Raw genomic sequence first — 20,146 nt, forward strand, 5'->3', positions numbered from 1 at the left:
AATTCTGTCATTGTTTGCTCACTCTAAACATGTTGTTCTTTTTTATGGAGGACAACATTTTTGCTTATGAATAGGGATGCACATTATAGTGAACTGAAACTATACTGGTCTATATCTTCATTTATGTATTAAGCAGATGCTTTTGACCAAACATTTTAACAAAACAGATGCTTTTAACAAAGGAATCGAACCCATGACCCTTAATTTGAGTTACTGAATCAGCCATTATCAGTAAAAATGTAATTTAGTTGCCAATATTGAATATGTATCTATTACAACGTTGTGTTAATTTATAAAATTGGCCATTTATTGTTTTTCAAGAGATTTTTTTAATATCTATTTATGTGTAGCTTTTATTATTTAGTAATTTTAGTATACACTTAAACTTATTTTAAGTTAGTTGCCAGGACTACATTTCTGATTTATATATATATATATATATATATATATATTTTTTTTTTTAAGTTTTAGTGCTTAAATCTGCTTTAGTCATTTTATTTGTTTTAAAATTTTTATTTAAGCTTTTATTTTTAGTAATTGTTGTACTTTGAAATACAATAAGTTTAAGCTGTACAACAATTACTGTTAACTGTCAACATTTCTGTTTTAATTTAGTTTTTTTTTTTAATGCCAAAAGAATTTGTAATAGTTTTAATTATCAGTAACAAGACCGATTGTATTGACCAGAATTTCCATACTGGTACATTTTCTAAAGATCCTTCATATGTGTGCTTATATATTCTTCAGAATATCCCCCTTTTTTTTTTGTAACAATCAGAGTTACCAGTTTTAGATTAACTATTTCCTTGAATGCATCATTTTGTGTGTGCATTCTGTGGCTCAAAATATAACTAAAGACATTTTTACTATAACACACCAGTACAGTGTCTGATTTCGAAACTTCTGGAATTCACATGACTTTGTTCGGTTATTATCAACCGCAGTTTTTTTTGTCCAACGAACATGATTTTGGAAACGAGCAGAGGTGAGCTTTAACACCGAAAAGCAATTTTTCTCTCTTTATAGAAAACAAGCCTCCCTGTGTACCTCTGAGTTCAGCCGTGACTGATCTTGATTGAGCAACCGCATATTCCAAAAGCCTGTTAATCACCAACCCACTCAAATATTCACCTCCAGAGCACCCCAGATCTCACATTATGCGGTCTGTTGGGGTCAGAAATACTGGCTGTGCTTCTTTCACTTGCTCTCCAGGGTTGCACTGTGGTCTAATCATCTATTATATACTGTTGACTGTTAAATACCATCATTGAAAACATTGACTTAGTAACTCAGCTTTGTCCAGCTCATGGCCTTAACATAGCCTCCGCCCAGACAGTCGCCAAACATTGTCTGCCCTTCTTCCTGGCATGCGCTATGGGACCTGAAAGAGACATGGCTATGCAAACACTGTTCAGGCCTCTTCTCGCAGCCTTGGCTTGAAAACTCAGCTGCCTTGAGGTAAATCGTCAAATCCTGAAGCGCTTGAATTTTCAGAGATCACTTTTGACTTGAAACGGATGCATTTTCCATTTGGATAAAGTGGTTTTGAATGAACTTTTTGAGATTTTAGACATTTTAGCAGATAAATAATAACAAATGTTAACTGAATTTTAGCTTCTCATTCTAAATTAGTGCATTTTAAAATGCTGAGTTAACTTCAGAAAGGTGATCGGGCATTTAGAAAGAGAATATAATGTGGAAATTTTTGCAAATATCCAACAGCTGCAAAATCGTAGTAACAAGGGGTGAAAATGTATGATTTATACCTACGGCAAAACATTATTAAATTAAATAAAAACTGATTAAAAATAGAACTTTTCAATTATCTTTAAAATAATGAATTAGTTTTAAAATCTAAGAATTCAATATTTTCAATCTTGTAAAGAGAGATTATATGACATTATATTATGTCATATTATATTACATTACTGTACAGTATATTTGTCACGGTACTGCTACTGTGAAGGAGTGAGGAGACGTAAGGGAATTCATGATGATAGTCTACATTAATCCAACGGAATACACACAAAGAACAGGGGATTGACAAACAAGACCGGACGCAGGACACAGGAAGAACCAGGCCTTAAATAACTAGATCTAAACGAGGAGCACCTGACATCAGTGAACATCATCAACATAGGGAGAAACTGGGTAATGGGGAGCACATGGGGAGCAACACACAGGAACACAGAACTGACATTACCTCCCCCTCCTGGAAAGCGCATCCACGTGCCGCCTAACTTCCAACAGGAAGTGGGGAGGGTGCTCTGGAGGCCTCTACAGACAGGCCTACATTGGACTTAAGGCCTCCAGGGTAATACCCATTTCGGGAACCATGGCAAATCAGGCAGTCCAGGAAGCCATGGCGAAAATCGCAACTTTAAATTTTCCGTCCATCTTAGTACACAATGTAACTACAGAAGAGTCAAGTTTCAAATAGGAAAAATATAGAAACTCTTTGGTCATTTTTGAGTGAGATGCTAACAGTCTAATCAGATTCAATGATCAATGCTAAGCTAAGCTAAAAGTGCTACAGCCAAGACCCGGAGATGGACTGAATGGAATCGAAAATGGTAAAACTCAACTGTTGAACTCTAGGGGAGTTGGAAAATGAGCCTATTTTCAAAAAAGTGGAGTGTTCCTTTAAGTTGGAAACAGCTCAAAAATACATACAGAAAAAAGTACATAAAGATTAAAATAAAGTTTTTTGTTGATGAGTTTAGCTAAATGTCTGTGTTGACACTGTGAAAGCTGACATCGGTTAATAATTGTTAAAATCATTTTTACTGATGGGACTTCTTTTGTATAATTACCTTGCATATGATTTTGACAGCTTGGTTTTATGCAAAAAATTTGTCGCTTGTCACATCCATTAACAGATTTGATTGAAATCAGATGTTATTTTATTGGAGTTGGGATTAAATATTTATTGATGCTTTTATTGATTGATGTTTGTCTCTTTGATTTTTGATGCCAGATCCTTCTCAGAACTCAAATCTGAGAGAAAAAAAAACATTGTTTCTGAAAGTTCAGAAGAGGGGAACAGTCTTGTTTTCAACCATTTTTGTCTTATTATATGTTTGGATCATGCACAATTCTTTTATAATACTTCATTTATTTATTATACCCCAGTTATTTTGACCACACTATTGCTCAGAGTTGCCAAATAATTTACCTCCCACTCTTTTGTTGACAGCCGTGTTTGCGTGAGGTCTCTACTGCATCACTGCTGCCATCAAAACAGTGCTATTTAATCCCACTTGACTCCAAAACCTGATATATTGCCATTGCCAACTCATGCCAGCCCGGTGCCAACCCAGAATGAATGCATTCAACTCCTACAGAATAATATTTACAATTAGATCATGTTATACTTCTCTCACTGCAGGTATTGGAGATATTTTAAACATGTTGCATTATACCAAAATAAAATACAGTGTGCCAGAGTTTTTGTTTTTTTTAATAGGAAGAAACATAAACAGTCTACTCGTCTGTCTGTCAAGAAGTCCAAGCAATTTGTGAAGGTAAAAATTTGATAGCATTTTAATTATATGCACATGCATTATTTGAATTATATACACTATTGTTTAGAAGTTTGGAGTCAGAAAGATTATAATAATAATAGCAATATAATAATAATAATAATAATAATAATACATCAATTCAAAAGTGACCTTAAAGACTCTAAATCCTAAAAAGTAAAAAAAAAAAAAAAAAAAAAAATATATATATATATATATATATATATATATATATATATATATATATATATATATATATATATATATATATATATATATATATATATATATATATTGTTGTTACAGTTTTTACTATATGTAGTCAAAACTAAAACATTTTCTAAGCATTAACAAAGAGCTTAATACAATTACTACAGATAACATTAACCTTCCTGCCAAAATAAGTATAATAAAATATACATGAGAATATTAACAACAACAATTAAATGAAATACAAGATAAATACATAGATAAAAATTTGCATTATGTAAACAAATCAGAAATAAACAAAGATAAGGTATAAAATGTACAGTCCTAATTTCTGATACATATTATATTATATAAAAATCATTCATAACATGGGTGAATATGCTTCAACCAATTAGTCTTTACAAACCTTTTCATTATATTATTCAACTGGGGGGGAGAGTCTTCACCTTCTCAATATATGTGAGTGTGGGTTTCCAATTTCCAAATAGTTTCAATAAATATGTATTATCGTCTACTTTTGAATCTGATATCTGGTCAAATTTACCAAAAAAAAAAAATTGTACACCCTGGGAGCAGTTGGGGGTTTGGTCCTTGCTCAAGGGCACCTCAGTCATCATATTGAAGGTGGGAGAGAGCGATGTACATTCACTCCCCCCACCTCCAATTCCTGCCAGGCCGAGACTCAAACTCACAACCTTTGGATTATGTGTGCATGTGACCATGTGACGCTGTAGATCTCTTCCTGTCCACAGATCCTGTGGCGTCTCTGCTGTGGCGCTTTTGAATAGCACTTCTTATTTTTGGCCAAATGTGAAGCAAAACACAGGCGATGTGATCGACGTTCACAAACTCTAAAACTGTGTGAAGTCACACCCTTTCACGCTCTTTCGTTCAGATGTGTCTTGGCACCGCTGTGACGCTCTAAATCAGACCCTAACAAGCTTGCCTTCCTCTTAGAGCTGTGAACAGGATTTCACACTCAAACCACTGCAGTTTCTGTACCGTTTGAGATCTAAATGAGAAATGTATTTCTCAAGTAAGCAACACTTTTACTTTTGCTCATGCTGTTTTTAGCGTTTAAGTAGTGTTCTGGAAATGAAAGGTACCTTGAATCATGGAGCTTGATGAGAAGAGATGTGCTGGAAAGCATTCATTTGTATGATTTCCACCATAAGACGAGTGAAAAATGCATCCAAACCATATCTATCTTGGCCTAATAAATAAACCTAGTTAAATCTCTTCAATATGCTCTGCTCAGTGTCATTTTAGTTTTATCTATATACAAGTATTTATTAATATTTGTTTAGCTTTTATTTTTATAGTTTTTGTTTTTAATTATAGTGTCTGGAATTGTATGTGCTTTTGACTTTTTTTATTAGATTTGAAATATAGCTTTAATTTCAGATTAATTTTTGTAATATTATTTAGTCATTTTAATATTTTAACAATTGAAATCTAATAATTTCATGTAATTTTCTTCAACCTAATTTTTTTTTGTTAGTTGTGAAGGTACCTTTTCTAGTTTTCATTTAACATTTTTAAGTTAGATTTTTTTCATGTAATATTTTTATTTTTATATTTTCAGTTTTAAATTTTAGTTTTAGCAATTCTGTGTGCTTTTGTCTTTTAATTATTATTATTATTATTATTTATTTTGCTTTTGTATTTATATTTGACTTTAATTTCTGTACTAATAATATGATTTAGAAATTGTATTATTTAATCATGTAATCATTTAAATGTAATAATTTCATGTAATTCCATGTGAAAATCAGTTTGTTGTGAAGGTAACATTTCTCGTTTCTGTTTAAACTTTTTAAGGTTGATTTTTAGTTTTATTTTATTTTTTCCAGGAAGCATTTTTTAATCAGGATTCTTGCCTTTTTTTCCGAAAAAAAAAAAGAGACAGTTTTTCAGACTTTTGCAGACAATATGTATATTGAATTAAATTTGGGTAAAAACAGTAAAAAAAAATTTATGCATAAAACAAGAAAAAAACACACAATCATCTGAAATTATTTGAAATGCAAGCTCAATTTTTCCCAAAGGCGTCTTGTAATAATTTTATTATTATTATCATTTTTTTTTTTCATTAAATGTGGCATGTAAGTATACAATAGGATAATGTTTGTGATTTTGGAAACAATGCTGCCATTGTCCTGAAGTTGATTTTCCGCACACATTTGTGCCTCTGAGTCGCTCCAGACGTGTCTTCACACTTTAGATGATATCTTTTCTATGAGTTGGATACTTCAGACATGACTCAGCTGCTGTGTTTTTATTAGTGCCTCTGAATGAGTGGGCTTTCATGAGATGTGTGCTGGATGGGATACAAGGCACATTTTGTGCCGGCATCCCTTTGCGGCTTTGGGTGGGAGTGGACGGAGAGCTCACTGCTCCCTGGCTTCGAACCCATTCTGACTTTCTTAATCACGCTGTCTCTCTTCCAGAACATAGAGAGCTTCCATGCTGTGTCTGTCTACATAGGCAGCAGTCTTTTAAGGCAGCATCCTCTGTGAAATCAAGCCTTATAAGTGATTGATTTTGAATTGTTCACATTGGCAACAACTTTGTGTTTTTTATAAATAGTACTTTTCAAATAGTCCGCATACTTTTGTGTATGGGTGTGTGTATTTATATTGTGTGTTCATCAGTAAAAATTGTTTTGATTGAAATGAATACTCTTAGTCAGCAAAGAAAAAACATTCAAATAAATGCCGTTCTTTTGAATTTATCTTCATAATGGATCCTGAAAAATGCTATCATAGTTTCTGCAATATTAGGCGACTGTTTTCAACATTAATAATAAAAAGAGCAGCAAACCAGCATATCTGGATGATTTCTGAAAGATCATGAGACACTGGATACACAAAAACTAAATGTAATGTGTGTGTGTTTCTATATATATATATATATATATATATATATATATATATATATATATAATTTTTTTTTTTTTTTTTTATTTTCTTCTTCTTCCATTAAGTGTTCAACTTAAGAAACTACATCCGGAAAATATAATAGACATTTCATACCTAGTTCCTGGGTTTGGGTTTTTCATTACTTCACTCAAGAAACTATCTGGAAGATATTTAATAGTCATTTCATAGTTAATTAACACTTGTGGGTTTGATTATCAGGGAATGCTTGTATTAGTAATCAGTAAATGTAAATAAAATGGTGATTAAAAATGGATAGGATATATATTTTTCTAGTTTTGAGAAAATAGCTATTAAGCTGATACCCTCTCAGTGTTACATTGTTATGTGTTCACTACAAATTTAACCCCCTTAATTGTTTTTGTGCTGGGGGCCCACTAGTCTTTCAGAAGTGTCAGATGAAGTCCCTGAGCAGATCTCCAGAAGCACACAATGGTGTCTCCACAATAAACACTTTAAACAGATAGTGTAGATAAATGAGCCTCTGATTGGCTCTTCAGGGACTCCTGGTTGCTGTAATAGATCACGTGATCCAGAACTAGAAGAATAGCAGAGCCTGAGGGAAACCTCTGATTGATCCACAGGAAATGAGAGACTGAACCGGATCTCATAGTGTGACTAGATTAAGACACAATCATGGTGTGTGTTTTCATGGAACGGGCACAGAGTGGTGCGTTAAGCTTCTGTGGTTTCATCTCTGTAATGCATAGAAATCAGTTGTTATTTTAACCCAGATACAAGCTGGTTAACGTGAACTAGTCTCTTAACTGCTTAAAGTTCCCCTGTAGTCACTATTTTGATGCTTTAAAACTGATATTTTATAATTAAAATGACATATACTTTTTGGTGAAAAGATTTTCTTCATGCCTTAAACTCTACACCCTCACCTCATTTAGTATACACGGATTCATGAATATGCAAATTAGGAGAAAATGCTCAGCAATCATGTTGACTGATGAATTTGCACATGGTATGGTTTTATGCATATTAAAAGCACTGTAAACAATGTCAAAAAACTTGATTTTCTTCACAGTGGTCTTTAATGCTAGATATGTGGGAATGGGAAATGCAAAAAATTGTGTTCTCTGAACTCTACAGCTGATTGGAGGTGTGTCTCTTTCTCTCCCCAGGGTATCGTGGGATAGCGATGGAGAAGTACACATCCTCAGCCCCGGCGCCAGTGATGTGGGAACCTACAGATGTACCGCCACCAATGATTTGGGCTCCGATTCAGAGACAACACTAGTTCTATTAGCTGGTGAGACATTACACACTGTTGCTCTCTATAATGACTGTTTTGTATACAATTTGAGCTGCTGGTTTTTTATTTCTTTATAAACAGAAACTCCCACGATCGCTGCCTCGCAGACAAATACGTCAGATCTGAAGAGCAGCAGTCTGAAGGTGGTGGTCGGAGGGGTTATCAGTGTCCGTTTAGGTGCCAACCTCACCCTGGAGTGCCCCGTCAAAGGTATGGGACAATTTACAGGTCGATTTCACAATCAAAAGATTACATGTTGGTACATTTTTATCAAAATAAAAAATATTCTATCAATACAGTATATAGTCAAGCATAATGTGATCTACTGTATAAGCAATTATTTCATTAATTTTAACAAAGAGAACATATTAAATTATTAATAAAATATGATAAAAAAAATTGCAAATTACATATTTTAATATATTGTTTTATAAATAATTAAAAAATTAAATGCAAGAAAAGTGCAAGAAAGGGTTAATGCGGATAATAGGAGTTTGAAATGCATCCCGTGAATAAATTCCTCCATGGGCCTCTAAAAATCATGTGACACCCCTGAAACACTAGGGGGCCCTCTTGCTCTCAAAGTTTATGTAATTTTAGTTTCGTTTTTGAATTTGGCCAGTGGTTATTTCTTTTAATGCGTTGCGCTTTTGACCTTTCTACGTAAAAATCATGCAATGTGAATATCGTACAGTCTAGCTCGAGACTAAAAAAACGTGTTGAAAGTCACAGAAGAGACACTGTTTCTCAAGTACTTTCCGTGAGTGTGATTCGAGATGGAGTGAAACACGGACAAATGTGTCTTATTCATTTGTTCATAACTGCTCACACCCCACTCCACTGCCCCCGATATTACAATTTTGTGCATAAGTTAAATTCGCAACTATGGATAGAGAGGAAACCCAGCTAAAGTTTCTCATTATATATTAGTAAACTTGTAAAATGGTAGCTGAAAATAATAAGCTAAAGAAATGCTAACAATCAAATATTGTTACATACAGTACAGTATGTGTGAAAAACAGACATTCAGTGACTTTAATTGCACAAATGTGTATTATTATGAGAAAACCACTTTCCATCGTTACCAGTGCGGTCTCAATGTAGATTCTTCAAATTATCGAGATACTTTCCTCTGTGAAAAGTAAACGCATTTGATTTGTGCGTATCCCATGCTTTACAGCTCTTGTCCATGTGGTTTTGGTGGAAGATTCGGCTAATTGGACAGAAATGGTGTGTAAAGTCAACAGGCGTTCAGGATGCTGGGCCCTTCGATGGGATTTATGCCGCACTCCGTCATTCACAAACGCCAATCGACTGTAGCAAAACATGGCTCTTGTCACTCTGTTGTACTAAAGTATATGTTTATATAAACAAAAGTTTCTGAGGTCATTCTGTCTGTCCTCGTCGTCACGATTTATGTAGACTTGTTTATCTAGTGATTTGGTTGATGCAAAGGACACCTGCTGTTAAGATTGGCCTCACAAAAGGCCAGAAAGCCACAAGTGCCAGCTGTTCTCTCATGCTTTCATCACCATCTGATTCTCTGAGATGAATAAACAGGATTTGAAGAACGTGTCCGGTTTGCTTTGATGGCATAGGCAGCCACAGAGCAGTGCATTATGGGAAATGATGTAAGAAGATACTGTAATTGAGTGGTTAAGCTGATGGTGTGGAGAGATGTGTTGTTAGAGGATCCACACACCCGGATACAGCGAGGGTCTGATCCAGGTCACATTATTACAGAGCATAATTTAGTCTGCTGATCACGCAGATCATAAAAAATAGCTCCCTTCTAAAAATCTAGTGAGCTGCCTACATAGACAGCTTCCATGTAACCTCAAAAGTGACTATTTTGGAAAACTCTACTTAGGCAGCAACCCTGTGCACAGTAGCTCTTTTTTTATTTATTTTTTGTAATAAATCTTAACTATTATATTAATGCCTTACCGTATTAAACGAAATATAAATTTATATGTGGATAGATTTTAACTTTATAGCCAGGTATTGGAACAGAAGGGAAAAAAATGGCACCTTTTTTCTGGTTCTGTGATTAGCTAACAATAATCATTAAATAAATAATTATTTATATATTTATAAAAATCTTCGACAAATGGTGAAAGAATATTGATTGTGATCAGATCAGAAGGTCAAACTATATATTATTTGAGCAGTTTTATTTTCATTTTATAATTATACATTTTTGTATTGTTTATATAGTTTTATATTTATGTAGTTTGTAACAGCATAGCATAGTGATTGAAAAGAAAAATTGTGAGAAAATATTAATTGTGAATTGTTTTATATTTCTGTTAATTTTATATGCATATATTTTTATGTATTTAAAAGTCCTCCTTGTAAGTTATTGGAACAATAGAAACAAAATAGAACATAAAAATATTTTTATTCTCTGATTCTTTTTTTGTCTAGCAATAAACATCAAACAATCAAATACTTTATATTTTATTATTTACTTATTTATTTTTAGAAACTTTAATTGTTCTGTTCATTTTATATTTATAAATTTGAATATAGTTAAAATGCTTTGCCAGCATCGCCAGGTATTGTCAATGTCAATGTAGAACACCATTGAAAAGAACACAAGTTGACCAATGTGCTTTACATCAGTCAATTAAAAAAAATAAGCTACAGTAGGTAACTTTTGTAAAAATATATTTTTTACATATTTGTTAAACCTGTCATAATGTCCAGACAGTAGAATATGAGACAGAAAATCTGAAAAAATAACCAATCAGAGCTGCGGTCCGTAACTTTGTTTGTGTTCAAAATGTAGAAAAATGTATATAATAAGCGAGTACACCATGAATCCATTTTCCAAACCGTGTTTTTAGCTTGTCCTGAATCACTAGGGTGCACCTATAATAAGTGTTTATATTCGGACTATTTTAGATTGCTTCGGGGGTCCCGCGGCGGAGTAACCCAGTACCGTTGTGATTCTTCACAGACATAAACAGAGAGAAGTAGTTCCGGCTACGATGTTCTTCCGCAAGATGCAAGCAGTTCTGTTTATTAACCGCTAGAGCATCAAAAGTTCCCTACCTCAGCTTTAAATTAAAATAAAATAAAAAACATAATAATAATGCGATTAATTAGAATGCTGATAAAATCACTAAGAATACAAAAAGTGAAAATAACAATAAAAACAGCTTAATGGCATTAAAGAACTACCTTTCAGACTTTTTCTATGATTTGTCAAAAGCCAGAGAAAAAAGTAGTTTTGAAAAGAATCCGGGTAAGATCACTTCTAATGTATATTGGAACGGAGTGTGTGTTTGTGCGAGTGTGCAGTCAGTAGGTGGTCAGCACTTAGAGATAAACATTTTATATGAAATATATCTTCTTTTAATGTTCCATTTTTTTCTTCATCACCATGCAGTTATTGTTCCTGTGTATGTTTCTCCTCCCAATGGAAATTACCTTTCCAAGAAAGCAGAGGTCACTGCGTCGGCCACTATTAATCCTACGACATCACTTCCTGCCATCTTTGCAGGCATGCCTGACTGTTTACTGGTGGCAGAGTGTGTCAGTGCTCATGTGTATGCTTGACACAAACACACACACACACACACACCTCAAGGCCTCCGATGTGATTTTCCATTAATAGTGTGTCTACTCATTGGTTCTTAGACTAACGGCCGTATGTCAGTAGTAATGTCTCCATTCAGCAGAACGGGGGATCATAAAACTCAGACTCCAATCCATGTGCTGCACATTATTTTCAGCAGGGGTGTCCCATGGGAACTGGCAATTTACATCCATTGTGCCCATTTGTTCAAGTAATTTGTGTCAATCTGCAGGCCTCTTGTTGATCTGCTGTTTGAATCAACATTTTCTACAGTTTGATTTATTCGACTTGGGCCTTGCAAAAGTATTCATACCCCGTCATTTTTATTTCACATTTTATGAGGTTGTTGCCTTATGATAAACTTCTTTAAATATTTCCACATCAATCTATACTCCATACACCATACTGGCAAAGCAACAACAGATATGTCACAACTTCGTACATTTATTAAAAATAAAAAACTGAAATAAGTGCATTGCATAAGTATTCATACCCTTAACTAAATATTTAGCTGAAGTCTTTTTGGTTTGACACGAATCTTTGCTCATCAGCATTCAGCAATTATCTGCTATTCTTCTGCTCGCCACTTCACCTCTCAAGCTCTGTCAGGTTGGATTGGGGCAGATGCACATTTTTAGGTTTCTCCAGAAATATTTGATTGGGTTCAAGCTCAGGCTGTGATTGGGCCACTCAAGGACATTCACAGAGTTGTCTATAAGCAACTCTTGCTGTGTGTTTAGGTCACTGTCCTGTTGGAAGATGCTCTGGACTGGGTTTTCATTAAAACTATCTCTGTATTTTGCCACACTGAGTCACCACTCAAACCAAAGCCCTTCTCCATCAGTTGCTCAGTTTGACCAGGAGGACAGCTCTAGGAAGAGTCCTGGTTGTTTAAAACTTCTTCCATTTAAGGGTAACAGGGACTTCATGCTTCTGTGAAAATATTGCTCATAAAATTCTGTTTAAAAAGTCAAATACTAAATATGATATGAACTATTTTTTTTGTATCATTATTATCATTTTTTTATGTTATGTTATTTATTTTATTTTTCAGATAACTAATTTTGAAACGTCACAGTTTGTGAGATTCTGTTATGTTTTTTTATTATTATTATTTATTTTTTTATCAAACATTGAACAAAAGTTTAATATGAATAATCTTTATAATTTTTTTATGGTTGCTATTTTTTATAACAATAACAATAATTATTGTTGTTAATAATAACAATACGAATAATAATAACTTTGGTTATTTTATTATAAAATAGTGGTTTATAGTTGGTCATATTTTCCATAAATCATTGAAAAGGTATTTTTTAAATATTTTATTATTCAAAAAGTTTCACAACTGCAGATTTTTTTTATTATCATAATTTATTTTAAGCAGCATTTTATGGGCAATATTTGATGTGCTTGAAAATACCATATTTTTTTCTGCAATTTTAATTTTATCTTAAATAATTTATGCAAAGTATCTAACATTTCTGACAGCACACAATTTTTCCCTAAGACACCTTAAAAAAGCAATGGGACACCTAAACTGTACCCTACTCATAGAGTGGAAAGTGGTGATTAGCGTCAGCTCCAGACTCCAGTGTGAATTGATTGATTGAGAGTGACCTGATGTTTTTCTCTGAACAGGTGTCCCGCGACCAACAGTGAGCTGGCACCGTAAAGAGGGTCCCCTGGGCGCCAGTGCTAGCACTCTCCCGGACGGATCTCTGCTCCTGAGAAACCTCACACTGCAAGACTATGGCACCTACTCCTGTGTGGCCGCCAACAGCATTGGAAAGTCGGTGGCCTCCGGCCTGCTCCTTGTGGCGGGTGAGTAGCGATTCCCATAGCAGCTGTATGTCAATCCACACTTCTCCGGGTGACAGGGAAATCGTCGCACGACAGCATTTCAGTGCTAAGTGAACCACTCTGTGGATTGGCTCGGTTTCCGACAAAGTCAGCAGGAGATTTGCGAGTCGCTTATTGATATTGGCATCGTTTGGCACGTTTTATTGAGAAATAACGTGAGACCTACAGCCTGCAGTGGTGGTGAAATCCACTTTTGCAGCAAAACGAAGAAATATTCCCTTCTTTATAGAGGCCGTTTGTCTCTTGAGATCTTACAGGCCACAAAAAGAGGGCATTCAAGGTCTTGTTTGGCCCCAGATGACACAATTTTCCTCCGTATTTTCATTAATTGAGGTCTCCATTATGGTCAGAAGCAGCAGTAATTTATCTGATGATTAGGAGAAAGTTCTAACTAGGAGTAATTATTCAGCTACTTGAAGTCGTTCAAGCATCAAAGGAATAATCTACCTGTAGGAATGCTTTGGTTGATTGCGTTTGATGGTGAGATGTTTGATGACACACTGTTGTCCTGATGCCAGGAGGAGCTGTGGGTGAATCTGAGCACCAGGCATCAAAGGAGATGAACAGGAAGAGGGTTCTGATGGCCTCTGAGATCGGCACCAGCGTCACAGTCAAACCTGGAGATATCTTACGGATAGGTACTTTCATGTTGTTTAAATGCACTCTTAAAAATAAAAGATCCAAAAGGGGCCGCAATGCCATAGATCAATATATATATATATTTTTTTTTTTCCTAGAACATTTTATAATTTAAAGAACCTTTCTCCACAATAAAGAATCTTTTGTGGAACATTTTTGTGGAACAACGGAAAGATTCCATGGATGTTAAAGGTTCTTCACTGAACCATCAATGCCAAAAAATAACCTTTACATTTACATTACATTTACATTTATTCATTTAGCAGACACGTTTATCCGAAGCGACATTAAGAGCAATGATATATAAGTGCTATAACAAGTCTCAGTTAGGTTAACACAGTACACCTAGCATGGGATTTTAAATAATAAAATAAATAAAAAGAAAACCGACAGAATAAAAAAAAGAATAGAGCAAGCTATTTAGAGGTTGTTACACATACACACATATGTATAATTGCATATTAAATGAAAAGAAAAATAGAATACAGAAAGATTAGAAAGGTAGTTAGATTTTTTAATAATAGATTTAGAATAGTGAGTGTTAAAGTTAGAGGGTCAAATAAAGATGGAAGAGATGTGTTTTAAGCCGATTCTTGAAGATGGCTAAGGACTCAGCTGCTCGGATTGAGTTGTGCAGGTCATTCCACCAGAAGGGAACATTTAATTTAAAAGTCCGTAAAAGTGACTTTGTGCTTCTTTGGGATGGCACAATCAAGCGACGTTCACTTGCAGAACGCAAGCTTCTAGAGGGCACATAAGTCTGAAGTAACAAATTTAGGTAAATGGGTGCAGAGCCAGTGGTAGTTTTGTAGGCAAACATCAACGCCTTGAATTTTATGCGAGCAGCTATTGGAAGCCAGTGTAAATTGAGAAACAGAGGTGTGACGTGTTTTCTTTTTGGCTCATTAAAAATTAATCTTGCTGCCGCATTCTGAATTAATTGTAAAGGTTTGATAGAATTGGCTGGAAAACCTGCCAAGAGGTACTATTAGCTTTTTTAGAAAAAAGTTGATCCCATAAGTAATAAAAAAAATGATTTTTTTTTAACCTGGACAACAACTTAAAAAAAGGACTAATTATCAGCTAATTATTTATATCAAATTATGCATATCAACTAATTTTTTTTTTCTTAAGTGAAGAAATGTTTTCTTCTATGACATAACCATAACATGCTAACAAGAGTTTAGTGCATGTGTTTGACAAAATGTTCAGCCGCTGTAGCCCTTATTCTTGTTTCTCTGTGTCTGAGAGTTCAGATTTCCAGTAAGAGTATTTGATTGAGTCTAAATGCTTTTTAGAATTTAGTTTTTCATACATTTTTCACAGTAAAGTTGTTTTAAGACTAATTACAAATGACAGGAGATCTAAACCCTATTTCCTCTTAGAATTCACCTATAACCCCCTTCAGGTTGTCCGGTGGCCCCCAGTCACAGAAAACCCATCAAGTGGTCATATCAGAACCAGACTCTGAAACAGAGTCCAGGCATGAGCTACCACATGCTGGTGGGGGGACGAGTTCTGGAGATGAACACCCACGGAGGGAAGTTTGACGGACGCTATGAGTGCCAAACACAAGTCAACAACCAGCAGCGTCTCACGGCTTGGATTCACGTGATTTCACAAGGTTAGTGTGAATTCTTAAAGATGTCTTTACATATATATATTTTAATGTCATTCCAAACTGTATTTTTATTTCTCTTTGTTGTCTTTTTTGGGGTGTAGAGTTTAAGTGGCATTTGGGTGAGTGGAGCACATGCAGTGCTTCCTGTGGCAACAGAGGGACTCAGATGAGGAAAGTACGATGTCTGACGTCAGAGGGCCAAGAGATGCCTCATTCAACCTGTTATCATCTTCCCAAACCGATCAGTCAACCACGGCCGTGCAACCTGCTAGACTGCCCTCCCAGGTACACTTCCCTAAGCAAATAATAAAATACTTAAAGAAATATTAAGTAGCCTAATATTAGCCCAAAAATAACGAAAATGTATTCATCTTCAACTCATTTGCTCAACCAATGTAACCTCTGCAGTGAATGGATGCTGTCAGAATGAGAGTCCAAACAGCTGATAAAAACTTCACAATGATCCACAAGTAATCATTTCTGGTGAACGTGTTGTCCTTTGACATCAAAATCCACCGACATATTTGTTTAGAACTATTTGTATTGTAAACGATGCTGGATCTGTTTGATTCAGACGAGACAACTTTTACACTGGAAAAAGGAATATTATGAATAAAGGACTCTAATCTGATGGATTCTTACAAATAAGCAGCTTTTCATGTCAGAAGACTTTAATTGATGGACTGTAGTGGTGTGGATGACTTTTGGATTATTATGATGTTTTTATCAGCTGTTTGGACTCTCGATCTGGCGGCACCCATTCACTGCAGAGGATCCACCGGTGAGCAAGTGATGCTAACGTAATCCTACATTTCTCCAAATCTGTTACAAACTCGTCTTAGATGGCCTGAGAGTGAATACATTTTCAGCAGATTTTCATTTTTGGGGGTAGACTATTCGTTTAATAATATACAGCATTTTTCAAGACACAGTTAGCATGTTAGTAGAGAAGATTGGTTTCTTCTTAAGCTTAATTGATGATCGATCACAACACCTAGGTTTTTGGCTGTCCTGGAAGGAGTTATGGATGACGAACCTAGCTGTATAGGGTAGTGATGAAACGATGGGTTAGCTGGAACCAGCAGCAGTTCTGTCTTAGTAAGGTTGAGATTCACGTAAATTAGCGTCTGCTGATGGATCTCTCTAAAGGCTTTAATTTAAAGAGAGCAGAAAAACCTTCAGAAATCTGCGAACCATGGTGCATTTAACTGCAACCAACCTACTTACCTCCGGGATTGATTTTCAGGAATTTTAAAGGCAATTTTCCTAATTACGTGTGAATTTAATGTAAAATACTTATGTCATAGATGTAACCAGTTATTTCAATCAATCATAATACTATAGACCAGTGGTAAATAATCCTTCTTGAATTATATAAACTCAGATGGTTAACAGATGATAAAAGACGATCATTTATTTGTAGTTTTGTTTATTAAATGTTTGTAAAAAGCACATTAAGACCTGGACATAAAAACATAGGATAGACAGTGCACACGACTTCTATATGTCCCTGCCAAAAACATCATCTGATTATTGCCATGCGTCTGGACTCAGCGCATGAATCATATGGCTCTGTGAAAGCGTTTAGCGTCAGCGGGAGATCCTCTCACAAAGCGTGTCTTTGTTACTGCTTCTTTCACTCTAACACAACCCCAAATGCCCCGCAGAGGCTCTCAGCTCCCCAGTGACTCTCGGGTACAAGCTGTGCTTTTTCAAAAAACAAATATAACCAGCCGCACAAATCCACTGTTGAAATATATGCAGATGTATATTCTTGTCGATTTGGAATGGCACGTATCCAGTGTTAGCTACAAGTTTGAGGTTTGTTAGCATGTGTTTAACTGTGTGAGTGCAAAAGAAAATTGGTGATATGCAGCTAGATGAATGTCAAATCTATGATAGGATGCTACAGGTGTGAAGATAAACCATCTCTTGTAATAATTCAAATGACATTTGTGGTGATTTTATTTTTATATGTTTGCAGAACTAAATTGAATTTTAATGGCAAAAATAGTGCATTGTAATGATTTTTGTTAACTGATTTTTGAAGCACTTCTGACTTAAAAAAAAAAAAAAAAATATTTGACTGTATTCCATAAATTGAAAGCATTTATACATAAAAATGAATGACAAAAGGCTAAATATATATTTCTTTTTAAGCTGGACGCTAATAATATTTGCTAATTAACAGTATTTTTATCAAATAAATGCAGAAAGCCCCAAACTTTGATCTTACTACTTGAATACTCTGTAGTTTCTACTGAATAATACAAATATAAGATCAAACAGGAGTATGCTACATTATCACATCACCTCATTGCGTTGCATATTTATTTTACTGAATATCATACAGCTGTGAAATATATTTTTTGGCAGTCTGATTAAGAAACAGATCAGAAATCGTGACTTCTGGCTCATCAATCTCACTGGCAATGCAAGGTCAATTTGAGTGCATTGCATTGTGGGATTTACTCATACAGTGTGATGTGTTGCATACGACAATTTTTTTTTAAAATATAGGTCATCTGCATATTTCATGCATGCATGTTCATATTTCAACATTTCTGGCTGATTGTGCAGTATTTCATATTTCACTTTTTCATTTAAAAGCACTCGCACGAGCCTCTTAAATCATTTTGAAGCTCTTCTAACTGTTTCTCCTTTATATGTCAGTTGGGTGTCAACAGTGTGGTCCAGATGTTCCAGTTCCTGTGGGCGGGGCTTCAGAGAGAGGCGGGTCTCCTGTCAGCAGGTGGAGGCATCAGGGAGCGTGAGTGATTTGTCCAGCACAGCGTGTGAAGGATCTGCTCGACCTGAAGACAGGGAAGAGTGCAGCTCACACGTGTGCGTGGAGTGGCTCACTGGCCCCTGGGGGAAGGTACATTTACTGACACTTTTATATTTAGGCTACGTTTACACAACGATGATGTAGTAGGCACTGGAAAAGTTTGCAAACTGTCAAGCAGCAAGAACAGTACCATGTACTCCGTCATTGTTGTATATGTTTGTTCGCACTTGCCTTTAAAATCAACATGTACTGTGCATGTCTACATATCTAACACGTACTACACACGCGCATGACATCATTGTTTTGAAAAATTCCTGTTTTTGGTGTATACACGGAAATGATAATGGTGGCGTTTTCAAAAACTTTCACTCTGAAACCTGTATTCAAAAATAGTGAAATAGTGTAAACAAACAGGCAAAATGCATAAAAAGTTTCCAGGTTTTGGCTGAAAATGTTGTCGTGTATACGATATTGATGGGAACCAATGAAACCCGTATTGGTCAGCAATTATCCATAATTATTTTGTACTCTGTGGATTTCCTGCTCATCCTTTACACAATCATGTAAAACAGTGGGGTTTGTAAGATTTTTTTAATGTTTAAAGTCTCTTCTGCTCACCATGGCTGCGTTTAATTGATCAAAAATATTGTAAAAACAGTAATATTGTGAAATATTGATACAGTTTAAAATAACTGTTCTATTTTATAGATATTATATTTATATTTTAATAATTGCTGAATTTTCTTCAGTGTCACATGATCCTTTAGAAATCATTCTAAAATTATTATTTGCTTCTAAAAAAAATAAATAAAGAAAAATATATTATCAGTGTTTAAAACTTGTGATGCATTATTTTTTGTGTATAAAACATACATTTTTCAGTATTTTATGAATATAATATTTTATAACACTTTAAATATTTGCCACTTAATTGCTCCTTTCTGACTAAAGTACTTTTTTTATTTTCTTTTTTGAGTCAAAGGCGATATTCAGTGAGTAAAGATACATTAAGGCAATTTATGCAAATTCTTTCATGCAAAAAATCTAAAAAGTAATGTAAAGTTATGAAATTACTAATAAAAAAATACTGACCAGTTACAGAATCAAAAAATATGCAGCTCTTGCACAAGTCATATGACATTTCATGTTGTTTGCCAGTTACCCATAATCAGTTTTATATAGCTTCTGCCTGTTTAGTATCAGAGCGGCTGCATCTGTTCATACCCTGCAATGCTGTTGTGGTTCTGTAAGTGAGGTGATGTGATGTGTTCAACAGTGCACAGGTCGATGTCTGGGGTCTGCGGTGGCCACGCAGAGCAGAACCGTCTCATGCAGACACTTCAGCAACTCCACGTCCAAAACATGCGACCCAAAAGAAAGGTGCCAGACTGGTGGAACATTCAGCATCACTTATTCTCCCGTGCTTTAATGTGTTATTTCTCCTGATCGGACTCTCGACCATCTTTCAGGCCGTCATCCGTGAGGAACTGCTCGTCTGAGATGTGTGACGTGCACTGGAAGGTGTTCCCGTGGAGGACGTGTACCGCAGCGTGCGGCAGCGGCTTCCAGTCCCGCCGGGTGGAATGTATCCATCGGCAGAACAAGAAAACCCTCCCCGACCAGCAGTGCGCCTGGCAACGGCGGCCTTCTACCTGGCAACACTGCAACATCACTTCCTGTGGCAGTAGGTCTATTAATTTTAGCTCTCACAACAGCTTTTT

General features: G+C 35.3%; 2 protein-coding genes across 3 annotated transcripts in view; one reads left to right on the plus strand and one right to left on the minus strand.

The window, feature by feature from the left end:
• LOC128017369 (ferritin, heavy subunit-like) overlaps window positions 1–20,146 on the minus strand; it is a 346,688-nt gene that overhangs the window by 180,058 nt on the left and 146,484 nt on the right. The gene's annotated exons all lie outside the window — the stretch shown is intronic.
• Window positions 1–20,146, plus strand: part of LOC128017360 (ADAMTS-like protein 3) — a 148,425-nt gene that overhangs the window by 123,209 nt on the left and 5,070 nt on the right. The window contains exons 22-30 of the mRNA XM_052602721.1: window positions 7,801–7,928; window positions 8,013–8,141; window positions 13,156–13,338; window positions 13,896–14,015; window positions 15,425–15,640; window positions 15,739–15,922; window positions 18,311–18,515; window positions 19,702–19,805; window positions 19,895–20,109. Of these exons, the coding sequence (XP_052458681.1) occupies window positions 7,801–7,928; window positions 8,013–8,141; window positions 13,156–13,338; window positions 13,896–14,015; window positions 15,425–15,640; window positions 15,739–15,922; window positions 18,311–18,515; window positions 19,702–19,805; window positions 19,895–20,109 (1,484 nt within the window). The remainder of the gene's footprint in view (window positions 1–7,800; window positions 7,929–8,012; window positions 8,142–13,155; window positions 13,339–13,895; window positions 14,016–15,424; window positions 15,641–15,738; window positions 15,923–18,310; window positions 18,516–19,701; window positions 19,806–19,894; window positions 20,110–20,146) is intronic.

Source organism: Carassius gibelio, chromosome A7 (genome assembly GCF_023724105.1).
Source record: "Carassius gibelio isolate Cgi1373 ecotype wild population from Czech Republic chromosome A7, carGib1.2-hapl.c, whole genome shotgun sequence".
Lineage (NCBI taxonomy): Eukaryota > Metazoa > Chordata > Actinopteri > Cypriniformes > Cyprinidae > Carassius > Carassius gibelio.